The 16,270-nt window shown below is 54.9% G+C and overlaps 5 protein-coding genes across 5 annotated transcripts; 2 read left to right on the top strand and 3 right to left on the bottom strand.

The window, feature by feature from the left end:
• Nucleotides 1–349: 349 nt before the first annotated feature.
• On the bottom strand, nt 350–2,821 carry CCOS01_03555 (uncharacterized protein; the record flags this gene model as incomplete). Its single annotated transcript, XM_060451741.1, has 3 exons — nt 350–629; nt 689–2,566; nt 2,637–2,821. The coding sequence occupies 3 exons, from the start codon at nt 2,819–2,821 to the stop codon at nt 350–352; spliced, it is 2,343 nt and encodes a 780-aa protein (XP_060318006.1).
• Nucleotides 2,822–3,871: 1,050 nt separating this feature from the next.
• CCOS01_03554 (uncharacterized protein) lies at nt 3,872–4,231 on the top strand (the record flags this gene model as incomplete). The annotated part of the gene is made up of 1 exon (XM_060451740.1): nt 3,872–4,231. One exon carries the CDS (start codon nt 3,872–3,874, stop codon nt 4,229–4,231), a length of 360 nt encoding a protein of 119 aa, XP_060318005.1.
• A 507-nt stretch (nt 4,232–4,738) lies between these two features.
• On the bottom strand, nt 4,739–6,452 carry CCOS01_03553 (glycerol kinase; the record flags this gene model as incomplete). The annotated part of the gene is made up of 3 exons (XM_060451739.1): nt 4,739–4,978; nt 5,053–6,211; nt 6,292–6,452. The coding sequence occupies 3 exons, from the start codon at nt 6,450–6,452 to the stop codon at nt 4,739–4,741; spliced, it is 1,560 nt and encodes a 519-aa protein (XP_060318004.1).
• Nucleotides 6,453–11,293: 4,841 nt separating this feature from the next.
• Nucleotides 11,294–12,667, top strand: CCOS01_03552 (MIP family channel protein; the record flags this gene model as incomplete). The annotated part of the gene is made up of 3 exons (XM_060451738.1): nt 11,294–11,604; nt 11,761–12,301; nt 12,494–12,667. 3 exons carry the CDS (start codon nt 11,294–11,296, stop codon nt 12,665–12,667), a joined length of 1,026 nt encoding a protein of 341 aa, XP_060318003.1.
• A 2,526-nt stretch (nt 12,668–15,193) lies between these two features.
• Nucleotides 15,194–15,442, bottom strand: CCOS01_03551 (uncharacterized protein; the record flags this gene model as incomplete). The annotated part of the gene is made up of 1 exon (XM_060451737.1): nt 15,194–15,442. The coding sequence occupies one exon, from the start codon at nt 15,440–15,442 to the stop codon at nt 15,194–15,196; it is 249 nt and encodes an 82-aa protein (XP_060318002.1).
• Between the last annotated feature and the right edge of the window lie 828 nt (nt 15,443–16,270).

Genomic DNA, 16,270 nt, shown 5'->3' with positions numbered 1-16,270 from the left:
TGGGGGAGAACCAGGAACAGCGTTTCAACGAACGTCATGGCACACACGGACGCTGTCTGTGGCTCAGCCAGTCACAGTGGATCGAAGCTCCTCAGCTTGTGCGGGGATCAGCAGTTTCAATTGGGTCGATCTGCCAGCTTTCCTTGCGGCTGTATCGCGAAGCCACACGAGATCCATCAATGAAGAAGTACTACAACGCCCCACGAACGCCTCAACCAGGTTCCTCAAAGCCTCCAGCGCCGGCCCAGCTTCCATGATATTTGCTGTCTAAAAGTGGAAACAATATTTCGATATGTCAAGGGAATAAAACAGGGAAAAGCAACCCGCAGCGTCGACCTCAGCCCCAGCCTCAGTTAAAGGGAGTGCTGAAGCCCAGCCAATCCGACTCTGGATCTGGTACCCCGGTCGTCCTCATGGAATCGCCGCCTAACCCGCTCATCACTTGTGGCTGTAGTAAATTCGTCTGACCATTGGTCGCCCGTGAGCTCGGCTCAGACATCTTGGGATAATTAAAAAAGTCGAAAACGTCAATGTTGTCAAGTTCGCTCAACGAAGTCACTTGAGTCGATGTCGGCTCCATGCCAGAGCGTCGTGTGGAGGATGTCAAGGTTACCAGATCGTGGGCACTCCTGAGGCATTGCTGTTAGTACGGTCCGGGGGCGGTAAGACATCATATGGGATTACTCACTTCCTCATCGCGGTAAAGCTCATGTCGCCCTGTCGCCCTCGCTGTACCACCCGAGCAAGAATTTTGGCGTAATTGTTTGCGACCTCCCAGTACTGTCCAACATGGCGAAGCGTTTCGATGAAAAAGTCAATCTTGGGATCAACGGGACACCCAACAGTCGCAGCGTGAATAAGCAGCAACCTAGCGGCTACCCATAACGAAAAGGCGAATGGCGGCCCCAAGAGATCCAGGCCGTTGGCCTCAAAGACGTCCTGCGCAATATCGCCGAGACTTTGCACGGCAGACAAGCACCTCTGCATGGCATAGTGCGATGGGACGAAGATGTGAGATCTCACAGTGGGGTACGCAGCCGAGGAATGCAGACGCACCACAGACGTGACATATGCGCTATGCAGCATGAACCAGTTGGCGACGCGGCTCGCGGGATCTGAGTGGCACAGAGCCGAAATTCTGCTGTACTCGCTGGGCAAGCTCTGCAACCAGCTGTCGAGCGCACCGTCCAGCGATCTATATGTGTTCCGCCAAACCGCCATTTCCGACGACGATGTTACGTCGATGGGTGTTTTGAGAAAGTCGTGGACCTTGCTCAGTATACGCAGGATCTCGCAGTGGTACGAGAAACTGCCGAGGTTTTCGGGTTTATTGATGGTCGGGCTGCCGGTTTGGTCGGATGACGGACTCCATGACTTCGTCTCAACGGGAACGTTTCTCGAAAAGAGGTCGTATGAACACGGCAAACCGCGCTTCATCTTTTTGTCGTCGAGCATGAAGTCGAACGTCGTTGTCGCTATCGTCGCGTATCGATCAAGGAGATAAACCATCCAGCAAAGCCGTCGACGGCCCTCATCTTCAATCCAAGATTCTGGTCGGCCCATCGCCACCCGACGGATCGAGCCCGTGTGCGGCGTCTCCTCTGCCTCGGCCGTGAGATACACGCTGCTCTCTTCACAGAGTTCCAGTTGTCTCACATTCTGCGAGAGCAACGCGAGCATGTTCCAACCGCGCGGCCCATTTGAGGTTCCCAACTCGTCCAGGCAGAGTATCACCAAAGCCCTCAACGCGGCAATGCTCACGTTCTCCATCGCATATATCTGCACCCTATGTTTCGACACTGCATGGTAGTGTGACCGCATGTCGGGCGACAGCCGCGGGTCTTTCATGAACCTTAGTGTCGTTGCTACTATAGCATGTAACAAAACACGATCGGCTTCGTTGAGGGACGTCGAACCAAAAAAGGCACCGAAGGTCGTTTTGCGGTCCAAGATCGGACACCACGTGTTGCAGTGTTTGAAGTATAGGTCGACAAGCGTGTACAGCATGTCGTGAGGCGGGAACTCAGAGACAGTCGGGACTGAGTGTGCATCTTTTCGAGGCCCGTTGACGCTCGGCGATGCGCCTGCTTGGCTGAAAGACTCGCCTGCGGATAGGTTCAAGAGAGCCTGAACTGAAGTCCGGTCACCATTCTGTAACGTCTCTTGGGCGTCACCGCCCTGCCAGAAAGGGCTCGAGAAGGCTGGTGTTCTCCCATTCGTGGTTGGTGGCCCTCTTGGAAGGCCCGGAGCCGGACTGACGCCATTCGCATTTCCATCAGGACGGAATCCCTCGATTTGTGATGGCGCCTGATTGCTGATGGATGGCGAATGAGCCTGTGATGTGGCGACGTGATCATGGGCGATGTGATCTTCTACACGACGACCAAGAGCCTGCAAGAGAGCATCGAGCCTGTTAACCTTGGCTTCAAGTTCGAGACTGAAACCGATACGGCTACCCGGCTTCTGTCTTTCTAGATAGACGCATGTTCGGTTGTGACGGGCACACCAAGAACATGCGGGCTCTGCACGATCGCACTTGACCTTCCTCGCCTTGCATAGTTCGCATCTGGATTCGCGTCAGTCGATGGCCATGCATCTCATTTGGGGGGCCACACAATCAGAAGCGCACAACATACGATGTCTTTTGGTGCTTCTCCCTCTTACGCTTCCTCGGTGCACCGGCCGAGCCATTGTTTGTCGTGTCTTCACCACTTGAGCCCTCGTCGTGGCTGAACACCGAGTTCGCTTCCTCCTCGGCCATTTGTTGCGGACGTGCATTCGTGTCTAGCATATCTGTCCCATGGTCGTGGGAACTCCACATTTCCCGTTTTTACTTTGATGGGCTGCGAAGGTGTTGCTCTTATCAGGACCCTTTTTGGATGGAGCCGTGAGGAGCCTGGCCGAATTTGATGTCAGGAAGTGGTCATTTCACTCATGAGCGGGCGTGCAGCAAGCAGTAAAAGGCAGGCTAGCGAATTGCCTCAGCCGGCCGGGATGCTGGAGGGAGTGAAGGATTGCACCGCAGCACCTTGGGGCGCATGGGGCATATCCGGCCTTGTCCGCGTTGGTTGGCCGGGTCGATGGGCGAAACGTGGGCAGCCGAATCCAGGAGAGAGTCTCTGTACCGTCTGTGTGTGTGCCGAATAGTGCTGGTGTCAGCTCTGCAGGCGCTGCAGTGTCAGTCAGTCCACCCAGTTTGTGTTGTGCTCGAACCCGCAGAGTGCAGTCTGCAAGTCGAAGGAACAAGTGGAGAGAGATGGAAGACAAGCACCGAGTCTTCAGCGAGAGGCAAAAAGGACTGACTAGTCGACTAGGTGGAAAAGACTCGGGAAGCCAAGGCCGCGATGAGGGACTTTGTCAGCAAGCGCTCGAGTGTCTGAGTCTGACCAAGTGTGAGAGGGGGACGGGGTCCTTCGGTGTTCTCTCCCGACAAGCCATTTGAAGAGATGGCTGGCACGGAGGGCAGAAAAAAAAAGAGAGATCCAGTCGTCGGCCCACTCTCGTCCACAATAAGAGTTGGATCTCTTGCGCAACTCTGTCACTGTCCCTTACTTTACGCGGTCTGACCGTCCTGTCTGTCTGCGCTGCCAACTAATACCGTGACAGAAAGAGTGTACATATTACATACAAAGACTGCGGAAGACGGCGGAACCGTGTACAGTACCAGAAATGAAGACTCCTCCGTGCCGCCAATGCGCACCAACCAACCAACCACTTGCGCCCGGCATCCTCGTTTTCCCGGAAACTCGTTACACACAGCATCCGCCCGTGGCATGGGATGGACGGAACGGATGAGGGGAGATCGTTGCGCCCAATGATGAACCCTTGGGGGCGATTACGATAACCAGAGCCATCTCCGAAGCCACCAGGCATGACACTGGCACGCTGGTCACTACGACGGAACAACGGTGCTAATACAGACTACCGCAAGACATGCAGGAACCGCGCCGCCTCTGTTAGACAGTTCCCCTCAATTTTCTTCTCCAAGTTTGCTGCCGAAAACCCCCCTTCCATACGGCAAACAGCGCCGCACCCCGGCCACTCCGAACTCTCTCTCCCCCGCTCCTTATGGTTCCCCTGTCAAGCCTGCTACCGCGAGGATCATCCATGGGGCGATGCAACCGTCAAAGGTGGGGGTAAACGGCAGTGGCTTCGACGATGTCTTCTTCCACAGGCCCCAGAAGCAGTAGTCACCGGGTGGCTGACAGGTAGGCTACAAGCCTACAACTAACAACGCCCATCACAAGAGGAGGGTCTTTTTTGCCAATACCCCCCCCCCCCCGGAACAAGGCCGCGCAGCAGGCTGAGGATCGCGATGAAGTCACTGCATTCCGCTCCTGCCTGCTTCACGACTCAGTTTGAACGGGGTCATGGACGACGATTTACACTCCGATCATCCGGATTTACCAGGAACATGCGCACGTGGGGACGGGTCGAGACAGCAATGCAACCGCGGCTTTCCCTGGAGCCGTCGACTTGGCGCACTTACAAAGACTTGCATCGGTGAACAGGGCAAACGAACCAGCTTCTGGCGCACAAAATCGAGTTTCCGACAGAGGCAAAATGCGTCATAATGCCGTGCTACCTATGATACAGATTGGATTTTTCTCTCCAAGCGGCGCCGGATCGCATGTGCGTGCGCCCATTGTGAATGGACCTCCCAAACAACAGACTGTGGTATATCGAAACGAAAAAAAAGAAGACATTATCACGTGAAGAACTCCCAAGCAAAACCCGCTCAGCTCGACCAGCCCTTGCTCATCTGGACAGCCTTCTCCCAGCGGCCGAAGCGCTCAGAGGCATCCTCTTCGGAGATCTGGGGCTTGAAGATGGTGCGGCCCTCGAGGTTGACGTCCTTCAATTCGTCAAAGCTCTTCCAGACGCCTGCAGCGAAGCCTGCCGCGATGGCCGCGCCGAGGGCAGTGGTCTCGCGCATGCCTGGGCGGTTGACAGGGATGCCAATGATGTCGGACTGGGTCTATTACGGAGTACATGGGTCAGCTTGATTTCTCCGCCCGAGGCTCGGAAAAGGTCCGGGGGTTCTATTCTTACCTGCATGACGAGATCGGAGTTGCACATGCCACCGTCAACGGCGAGCTCAGTCAGGGCTGCACCGCTGTCCTTCTCCATGGAGTCCAAAATGGCTTTGGTCTGGAAGCAGGTGGCCTCAAGGGTGGCGCGGGCGATGTGGCCACGCTGCGTGTAGGCGGTGATACCGAAGATGGTACCACGGGCATCATCGATCCAGTAAGGCGCAAAAAGTCCACTGAAGGCAGTGACGAAGGTGCAACCACCGTTGTCCTCAACCGTCTCGGCGAGTGCGCTGAGCTTGGAGGAAGACTCCATGAAGCCAAAGTTGTCGACCAGGAACTTGACACTGGATCCAGCAACAGCAATGGAACCCTCGAGAGCGTACATGGTCTTGCCAGGGCCGAAGTCGAAAGCGACAGTGGTCAAGAGACCGTGGGATGAAATGACGGGCTTGGGCCCGATATTGTAGAGCAAGAAGCAACCCGTGCCATACGTGTTCTTTGCGAGACCAGCCGTGAAGCCCTTCTGACCGACCAGAGCAGCGGACTGATCACCCAAGCAACCGGTGATCTTGGTACCGCTAAGAACGGTGTTGTGGAGCGTACCATACGCCTCGGGGTCAGAAGAACGGACAATCTTTGCCAGCTTGACCTTCTTGGGGTCGATTCTGAACCAATCAATGAGGTCCTCATCATATTTCAGAGTGTGAATGTTCATGAACATGGTACGGGAGGCGTTGGAGGGATCCGAGACGTAAACGTCGCGGGCAGTACCGCCGTTCAGCTTGTAGACCAACCAGGTGTCAATGGTACCAAAGGCCAGAACACCACGCTCGTAAGCATCCTTGACCTCAGGGCTGTTCTCCAGAAGCCAAAGGAGCTTGCCGACGGAGGGATATGTGGAGAGGGGAAGACCGCATCGCTGGGTAAGCTCGCTTGCGCCGAGACGCTGCTTCAGACGGCGAACGAGATCCTTGGTGCGGGTGTCGGTCCAGACGATGGCATTGTACAGAGCCTTGCCGGTGGTCGTATCCCAAAGGACGGTGGTCTCTCTCTGGTTGGTGATGCCGACAGCCTTGATCTGCTCGCGGGAGTGGCCCTGAGTCTCGAAAGCCTGGACGGCGCCGTCAATGCACGTCTCGACGGAAGCAACGAGCTCCTCGGGGTCATGCTCGTGCCAGCTGTCGCAATGGGATTAATTTCTCACTCTGCGTAATACTTTTCATGCGCCAGTAGTGGTCACATAGGAAGAACGACTTACCCTGGGTTAGGGTAGATCTGCTTGAACTCGAGCTGGTGAGTAGCAACGACCTCACCGTGGGGGTTGAAGATGAGGAAGCGGGTGCTCGTGGTGCCCTGGTCAATGGCACCAACAAAGGAGATCTTGGAGCCAGCACCCCCGTTTACGGAAGTGGGAGACATTTTGTCTGAAGTTTGTTTAAATCGACTGGGGAGAAGAGACGATAGCATTCAAAGACGGCAACGGCGTGGCGCGGCAGCGGCAGAGAAGAGAAAGGGACGGACGATTTTGGGTATCTTGCTGGACGGGATGAGGAGAAGGGAGTGAGAGAGACACACGACAAAAGCCTAAAGTTTCACGGGCTGACAAAAATATTTGTAGGTGCCGCGCAGGTGGGAAACTCTCAGCTCTTCAGCAGCCAGCAGCAAGCAGCCAGCTCCAGTTCTCGGAAACGCAACGCAAAAGGGCACGCGGCGTGTCGGGTTAGCTCCCTCCATGGGGAACAAACAGCTTTCTTCGAGAGCTACCCCTCATTTCCATGCATCTCTCTTACCCCATCCCCAGATCGTGTGGAGATGTCACGAGATGAGCACCAAGGAGCTGGGCTTGGGTCAAGAGAAAAAAAAAACCGCTGGACTGTCAAAGGGGGGGTCCCCGGATCCAAGACCAATCCCCACTGGGGAAATGCGAACGGATCGAACGGGGTTGCGTTGAGAGCGTTCTAAAGAATCTGACAGGCCGGCGAATCCTTCCACGCGAGAAGCCGGAACGAGAGATGCAAGCAACCGGTCGGTCTGTCAGTCTATCTGTCTGCGTACCACTGCTTCGGTATCGAACGACGCTATACGTATTGATACCATGGGCGTGTAGGTACTTGTTGGTCTACACGGGTATCCATAGTAGACTGGCTACCACCTTGACAGCTGACTGACATACTAGCCATTTAGGTTGTTTGGTACGGAGTAGGTTGTTGGTAACTTGATAGGTATGCGTACGGACTCGGGAGTAAGCATGCGAGAAATTTGGGGAAGCAATGATTCGGGGTGGATGCCCCGAGTTACTTCGGTCATTGTTCGACATTGGCAAGCAACGTCGGCCGTGAGCAGCGAGCAAAAGTGGAGGAGGACGGGGGCCGGATCACCTCGTGATGGGGCTGATGTCATTCCAGGTCGCACTGCAACAGCAGCAGTTTCGGTCTGCGTCGGCGAGCTCCCACGGAGGCATCGGTGGGTCCGGCCGTATGCCGGGCTTTTATCTCTTTATGAAGCACCGGTGGCCCGAGGCTCGCCCCAGAAAGCGGGGTCGACTACGAGCAAAGACGGCAAGCTACCTTGAGTCGTCGAGTTTCTCTACGAACTAGACCAAGCACCTTGGCAGGCATGCAGGTCACTGGTCGAGCAGAAAAGTAGATGGGCTGGTGGCCTTGCCTACATGGGCTAGAGCTGGGACGGGAGGAGGATGCAGCGGCCACCTCCGCGCCCGCGTGCGGTGCCTGCGCCTCTGGTTTGCTGGCTGGGTCTTTTTTCTCCTTTGGCGTTTACTACTGGTTCTTCTGCTAGTTGCTTCTGATGCTATTTTGCGCACACGAACAGGTGACACATTTTCAGCATGGAAAAGGCAAAGACGCCGGGCCGGGGGGATCTTTGCGACCCCATTCCAACGAAGGCACCAGGGCATGTCCATGTTCGTTGTCTTAAAGGGCCATATTCAGCGGCAAATGGGATTCGGCGCCGCGGGCGACCGACCAACCACAGGCGACAATTGCGACAAGATTCCAACGCCAACGCTAGAAGCAGTGGCCGAACGAACGAACGAACCAACAGACTAATCTGCCAGTCATTCCGATCAAGAGTCTGGACTCTTGCGGATACGTGGTCCAAAGAGTCAAGAGAGTCTTCTCTTTCTGGGCCATGCCGAATGGCTAGGTATTGCCTATCCAGCAATGGCAGAAACCTCTTCCCCCATGGGCCATGAACCCATAGGCAATTGCTCCAAACCATTTGCCGGCCTGCATGCGTTTCGAAAAGAACACCATTGACACCCCCTGCCCGACCATCGCGCTCATCGTCTTGTCAGAAACGGGACAAGACCGACAAACCATTGTTCACATCGCTGACCTGGTTCCCCTCCACTACGTTGCACCCGCCCTCCCACCTTTCATCTCATTTGTCCAATTTCGAGTAACCAACTGCGGGGAAAGAGGCGAAAGTCCCGTTACGAAGCAGACCAAGAACAACGCCGGGCCCGGCTTGCTTGGGATCAGCTAGAGCTTTTGGACGGAATTGGTTTGCCTGGAGGCTGGAGGGATGGCAGAGATGGGACCAACAGAAAGACATCTGCGGCCTGCCAGTGCTACCGAGGAGAGAAGAAGGCTCATGGTGGCCTCGGCTCGCCGTGTAGAGTTTTTCTCTCTTGCTTGTCGCCTTTTCCCCATTTGGTTGTGGACGGCTAACGTCATTGGAAGAAACGCTTGAACCTTGGCCGGCGATGAACGAGAGATAATGAGAGACAGGGGAGAAAAAAAAATGAGCCGCAAATGGGTTTCAACGGGAAGTAGTCCGTCTCTTCTCTGCCTTCGGTCGACACCACGGAACGCCGCGCGCACCATCACACGCCAATGATGATAGGCGTACCCTTCGTGTATGACGTTTTTGCCGCGGCTGGTTACATAGTTTTGGTGTGGTGTGGCTCGCCCGCGCTCGTCACTGTCAGATTTGGTCCGTGGACGATGGAGCGGCTCCACCACCTCTCAATGGACCCTTGGCGTCCATCGCCCGAGCCCCAGATGGCTTCAGGGATGCATCATGGAAGAGGCAATCTTCCGATCTGATCAGTCAGAGTTCAAACTCGGCTTTAATCAATCGGCAAACCAGGGAGCAAGGACGACAAGCTGTGGCACTGGCAGGTCATGAGACTTTCAGTACATTCTTCCTTTGCAAGGTAGTCAGTCGTACCGTAGCAAGCGTAGGTCTCACCCCCGATCTCCCCCAGATTCTGGTTTGTAACTGGACAAAGTTTGGGGAAAAGCTGACTGACTGGAAACAAGCAAGAGAATTGAGTTGCTGCATACGACGACTTGGCCCCGCGTAATCAACTTTTTCTATTCGCTTTCCCCGTCACACCCGTCTCTATACTTTTGACGACGATTAGGAAGGATTCATTCAAACTGGGTCCTTGGTTCGGAAGACGCACCGAAAACTTACCTCAAGTCCACCCGTCCAGTCCACCACGCGATCACTCCAGCCTCCTTGCAACAGGCCAAAGAAAGAAGTCCCCTCCTCTTTTTTACACTCGTGCCTCTTACTACGTACTCAATCCCACATCCTTCAACCTCACGCGCGCCTCTTCACTCGTACAGCAACTTGTACAACAACCCGCCCTCTCTCACAGAGTATCAGTACTCCCTACAGTCACCATTGGCATCCGTCGCCCCTCTCCACACGTGGGAACCTGCCCCAGAAGCTTACCTCTGAGGAACCACATATTTCATCCCATGCGAGGTTGCAAAGGGCATTAGTCCTTCTCCTGGGCCCTGGCGCGCATTTCTCTCACACACACATTCTCCTTGCCGGGAAGTGAAGCCTATTAGTGGCGCGAGTGGAGTAGATTCGTCGTTTCCGTACCTCTACATTGCGCAACCTTGTGCGTCCTGTCTCCTTACCCAAGAAGCCGCAGATAGTATCCGTACATCCTCTTCCTGATCCGTTCGGCGCGCACACCACATCTGCCTTGGCGCAAACCCGGAGAAGGGGGTCCCTCCTTAATGAGCGGGGTGGACAAGGCCAAGACGAAAGACGGGAGTGAGAAGCACCACCCAAGTACACCAAAGCCAGCATAGGTCCAGAATTCCTCTTCATCAAAGCCTCGGCCGCCGTCCGGCGACAACGTCTCGTCCATCTCGGCCGCCAAATCGCTTCAACTTCGGTGTGAGCCACCGAACTGCATCATATCCCCTTGTCCCACCTTCGTGCCATCTTCCTTCTCTCTCTTTTTTTTTTTCTCCCTCTCACATACACACACTTGACCGACCTGGACACACGCACAAACTGAGCGACTTTCATCTCACCCGCCCACATCGTTCGATTTTTTCTCACTCCTCCGCTTGACCAACCCATCCCATAGCGTCGTCCATCGTCAAGTCCCCTCGGTATCTTCATCCCGCGTGCCAATCTCCATCTCTCCGCGAGACCCGTAACGCACGAATCCCGTTTAGGAACAGTTGTCGAACTTTTGCTCTTCGTTTTTTTCCTTTTCGTATCACCGAGGCTGTTCATCCAAGGACCCGAACTGTCGGTGATCCCAGATATCCGGAATTGTGGAAGCCATTTCAAGGATTTCGAACCAATCTCGTATCAGTCACCGCCGCGCGCAGGTCGTGGTGATCCTAAGCGTCGTGGGATCCCGGAAGAAAATCAGTCTACTTGATCAGTGATCTCGGTACAACAGATCCACATTCGCAACACCCCTAACCCGCTGAAGGGAGACCGAAGGAAAAAAAAGAAGAAGAAGAGTCAAATCAAGCATACAACTTATCTGCAAAGTGACCAAAGATGGGTAAGCGTCCATGATTTCCGTTTGGCGATACCGTATACGCCCCCCTAGACCTAAACCCCCTCCCACTTCCACTGCCCACTCCTCACTCCCCCAGTATCAACACCCCGCCCCATCTCAATGTGTCCATCCAACCATCCCTCTCTCCTCTTTTCCCCAAAGAATGACTGCCAAACCCGGTGGATTGGTTGCAACGGTGTCCAGCCCCGTGGGAACACCACGAGCCCGTGGGGACCATAAGAAGATGCTGCTTCCCCATGGGATGGACGTGGGATGATACCTTGGCCAGACCTTCGTCCATCTCTTCATCTCATCTTCATCTCACCGTCCCCGCGTTTCTTGTCTTCTCTCCTTCTCCATCTCCTCTCCTTCTCGAAGTCCTTCTCACTCCTCATCCATCCATCATCTCACCACCCTCGAACCCCTTCGTCCCTTCGAGAGAAATCGTAAACGTTATCGTATCGAGGTTCTAATGGTCATCACTGTCCATACAGCGGAATCGGTGTCAGAGTCGTCGTCCGTCGGCAAGCAGCATATTCCAACTTATAAACACGACATGGGAGGCGAAGAGACCCACGAGGAGCACGCCGTTGGCAGCATGCTCCCTCCTCACCATGAGGAGGAGCAGCTGTGGTGGTCGCGTATCCGTGAGAACTGTCAGGAGGGTTTCTCCGAGTTCTTTGGAACCATGATTATGATCCTCTTTGGCGACGGTGTCGTTGCCCAGGTCGTTCTTAGCAACAGCACCAAGGGTGATTACCAGAGTATCTCTTGGGGTTGGGGGTAAGTTTCGATCCTTCCCAGTGTTCCGACTTCACTTCACGAGTGCGTGGCTTTTTCGGCTTGCGCAATCTTGAATAAAACGAGAGTCTCGGCGGAAGTCGAACACAGAAACGAGAGAAGAGAAGAGAATGAATCAACTAACTCATTGCTTCATAGATTGGCAGTTATGCTCGGTGTCTACGTGGGCAAGAAATCCGGTGGTCATCTCAACCCGGCAGTGACACTCGCCAACTGCGTGTACCGCGGCCACCCGTGGCGCAAGTTCCCCGTCTACTTCATGGGCCAGCTCCTGGGCGCCATGGCCGGCGCCTTCATCGTGTACGGAAACTACATCAGTGCCATCGACGCCTTTGAGGGCGGCCCGGGCATCCGCACCGTCGGCGGCGCCAACTCGACCGCCGGCATCTTTTGCACGTACCCGGCCGCCTTCATGACGCGGACGGGCATGTTCTTTTCGGAAATCGTCGCCTCCACCATTCTCATGTTCTCCATTTTCGCCCTCGCCGATCCCACCAACGGAGCTGCGGGCCCCTTTATGCCCTTGGCCCTCTTCTTCCTCATTTTCGGCATCGGTGCTTGCTTCGGTTGGGAGACTGGCTACGCCATCAACCTGGCTCGTGACTTTGGTCCCCGCCTGGTTTCGTACATTCTCGGATACGGGTCTGAAGTGTGGTCCGCCGGTGGATACTATTTCTGGGTAAGCAGCAAGAAAATTCCTTTCCTGCCTGCCTCGGTCTCCCCCCTATCTTCTGATGGGGCTCGGGGTTTTTCGTCGTCGTCGTCGCTGTATGCGCTAGTCTTGTGGCCCTCGACGTCGTCCTTCCGAGTGGCGAATCCTTCACCTCACATCCTAACCCGAAGTCTCGTGACTAACATTCCATCTCCATAGATCCCCATGGTCGCCCCCTTCTTCGGCACCCTCTTTGGCGGCTTCCTGTACGACGTCTTCATCTTCACCGGCGAGAGCCCCATCAACACGCCCTACTTTGGCCTCACCCGACTCTTCCGCCCGCGCAGGGACGTCTGGTCCAACACCTACAAGAACCGCTTGGAGAAGGTGTAGACAGTGTCCTCGCTTCACGTAGTGTCCGATTTGTGCGTTTTTGATGATGAGAAAGTGAGAGAGAGATGTTGTTTTCATCTTGATGAGTGATGATGAGATTGACACCGGGATCTTATCGTGAGGATTCGGTCCATCTTCATGAGAACGACGACGACCTCCACGACGATCTCTTATGAGTGTGCGAGAGTGAGAAAGGCAAAGAAACTGGCAGACAATGATACCACGGGTTTCGGATAACGAGAGAAGAGAGAGATGGAGAGACTGAGACGGGCGAGCGATCGACTCGAAGGTCCCCTCCTGCCTTCAACAAGACAACCTCTTGATTTGATCCAACGCAGTTATGCGTTTCTCAAGTTGAGGAAAAACAGAAGGGGAAAAACAAAAAGAAACACAAAAAGGATGGGTCTGTCTTACGGTCCAAACACCCCAAAAAAGCGAACACGGGCGAAAAATCGTTTATCATGAGCTTGTTTGCAGCTGCATTCCGTCGTTCCTGTTTCTTGTTTTTTTGCCTTGCTTGTTGTCCTGTTAGGTGCTGAGGTGCTGCTGCTTGGGTATTGGCGTGGGTTGGATTAGCGGTGTCTTGTCTTCAAATCACAAAGTCATTTTCAAGAGTTCAAAGAATGTTTCCCCTTGGTGACTACGCAATACACGAGAGAAAAGAGTGCCATCAAGAGGCAAAGACAATCCTCTTTCTCAACTACGATGTGCGCCCATGGCCAGCAATTAGTATGTTCGTGAAGGAGACCCTTGGAGACGAGAAAAAAGCCACCTTCGCTGGAAGATTGGCACGATTGCCCCGAGGGCGGGCCAGGTGAACAATTCTTCCGTCAAGTCGGGGGTTTTTGCTCAGAGACATGGGCCCAAATTACGGGGGCCTAACGCCGCCAACTTGGCTAGCGGGAAGGGACCTGCCCACGCCGCTGGGAACTGGAATCGCTTCCGAATCTCCAGTGCAGCAAAGCTGAACCACCACCAGTCCAAAAGAATCCAGACCAACAAAATGCTCGCACTTTGCATGTAATCCATGATGGCGTGGGCTTGCATCTTGTTGGGGAGACTGGGGTTTTGGTGTGGTGAATCGTGAATGTAGCCCCGCCTCTGACCTCTCAGAGGCCTCAAAGGTTGAGATTGACCCTGACAGCGATCCCGAATGTCTGGGTCCGCGGTTGCACATTCTCTTTTGGAATGTCTGGAGTCCAATAGTCTCGTGGACTCAGGTAGCAATTGCAGTATCAAGACCGACTGGAGCCCCGGTCATGCTCCGTCTCGACCCCAGCTTGGGGAAATGGGTGGTCCCCATGGGCATCTTGCACCCGCTCCATCTGTAGCCGACTCTTGACCTCTGTTGCTCACCTTCCTGGCCAAGAGACGGGAGACCAGCAGAGGGATGGTAGTCAGCAACCTACTGTGCGAGCTTAGGTATCACGTTGCCCATGCTTCCAGCTCGCCAATGCCATGGAATCCTCTTTCAGCCACCAAGAGGGTGCATTATGAGGACTTCGGATGGCCCATTGTGTGTTGTTCAAGTTTCTTGTGGCAACTAGCGATTCGCAAGAACTGTGCGCTTAGCTTACGTTGAAGATGGGCAAAGTTGAGGAGAGTGGTCTGTTGTCGCCTGAACTACCATCCACGTCAAGGCGGGAGAGGGCGCGGATTGGACGGGGTGGCGACGGGAAGTGATGTCAAGCATTGGCCGCATGGCGAGGAACTCGGATGACTGTCTTGTCTGGATGGCTCGAATGTCCAATCGCCGGCATGAGTTTCCCGTTTGCAGAGCTGTAGCAAGGTTGCGATGCGAGGCGGAGCAGTGCGTGTAAGTGTGTCTGACGATGGCCCGTATTGTTCCCGTTGCGTATAGTAACTTGGAGATCGCGCTTTCATCGATGAGAGGCCGATGGCTTCAAACTCTGAGCGAAGCTGACTCGTAATACAGCTGTCTCCGATCGATGGCCCTTCTTCGGTGGCCCGGCGAACGTTGCCCGTCGTGAGATAAGGTTGTGTCTGGCTGGTGCTTCGTCTGGAAGCGCGGGGTAGAAACAGCCAAGAGCTAGTGGACGTGCAGGAAACGTCGCTGTCAAGTTGCACCCTGGGACCTGGTCCATCTTACTCAGATTGGCTAGAGGGTTCGGTAGCGCGAGTCGACGAACTCTGGGTGCGATACTTGTCGTAGTGCTAAGATTGGTACTCTGGCTGCGAACGTGCCGTGGGGCGCAGCTGCAACCTGCGAGTTTCAAAATGTAGGCGCAAATCAAGGTCATCAAACGAGGACATGGTGATGGATTGACCTGCGTTTGGGTGTAAGTCAACTGGGGGGGTGAAGGACTATTTCGAGCTGGGTTGTGTGGCTGTCGTAGACAGGGACCTGATACGCAGCACTTGGACAGGTTGGCGGACCAAAGCTGGCCCATCGCATCATCTGGCAGCGCAGCAAGAAAACTGACTGTATCGTGACCGTTTGCGTGGGTAGGGGAGCCGAGTTGCGAAGTGGTTGTGGATTGGCAGCAATTCAACCCGTGTGCCACCTCAACTTGCTTCCTCCCACTTTTTCGCACGCGAGTTGCAGGGGGCGGCGCGGAATGTTCGGCGTGGCACTGCGGCGTGGCCGTGACGGCCGAGGGATGTGCAGCGAAGAAACTTGGTAGCGGCCACGGAGGAGTGGACGGCGGGCGTGTGCCCTGCGGCGTGCGGATGCGGTGCGGGTGCGACAACGGTGTCCCTACCGCAGTCGTATCCCAGGAGGGGTTCGTGTCCGGACACTCCCCAAGTACCCATACAAGAGTAGGTCGAGGTACATGGCAGAGGTAGAGTGACTTGTCAGTCAAGCTCGGACGTCGGCCGCTGCACTGCGTAGGGGTTTTGCGCGTGATCGATGATGGTAAAGAGTTGCGGAAATTGCTGGGTCTGGAGGGAAGAGTCGGCAGACTGGAGGCAGGTTTTGCTGACTTGGATAGCTTGGCGAGTGGTGGCAGTATATCGTGTCGGGTGTAAGCGATGCCATGGCGGGTGGGCTAGGTAGTCGATGATATGTAGGTAAAAAAAAATAGGGAACGAAGACAGGTTCGACTGTACGGCGTTTGTTGGCTGTGAATCCCGATAATTCGGTCACCAAAATGGCACGGCGTCTGTGTGATGCAGCCTCCCGTGGCCGGGAACCAAAAACGGTCCGCAGTACTATGGATGGACAGAAGAGGACGGCATCTGGTTCTTAAGATGAAGCAGAAATCCGCCCTGGAAGAAATTGTTTGGCTGGTTGATGCCCCTTGGGCTGTTGGGCAAGCCTCACAATCGGGCCTCAAGTTGAGAAGTGAGGCGAGATCCATAGTAATCAGGCCCCTGTATAAGGGCCGACATGTGAGGATTGCAAAGGATAAGGGTAGTTAGCGGCAGTATGGCGTGGCGCTGTGTGGGCAAACATCCCACGATGGACACTGATGGAGACGTTGGGGAGGGTCGACGAGGAGACATCAGTCGCGGGCCATTCGCCGAGCCGATTGGTGGTCGCCGTGTAGTCGCCGTTTGGCAGTGGTGATTGTTACTACTGGGTGACTGGGTGACTGAGTGAGGCATCCGCAGGGCATGCAATGCGTGTCTCGAGATCCA

This window comes from Colletotrichum costaricense (genome assembly GCF_030867565.1).
Source record: "Colletotrichum costaricense strain IMI 309622 chromosome Unknown Scaffold_3.1, whole genome shotgun sequence".
NCBI classification, from domain to species: Eukaryota; Fungi; Ascomycota; class Sordariomycetes; order Glomerellales; family Glomerellaceae; genus Colletotrichum; species Colletotrichum costaricense.
The sequence above is the reverse complement of the archived record's forward strand: the minus strand, read 5'-3'. Positions and strand labels throughout refer to the sequence as shown.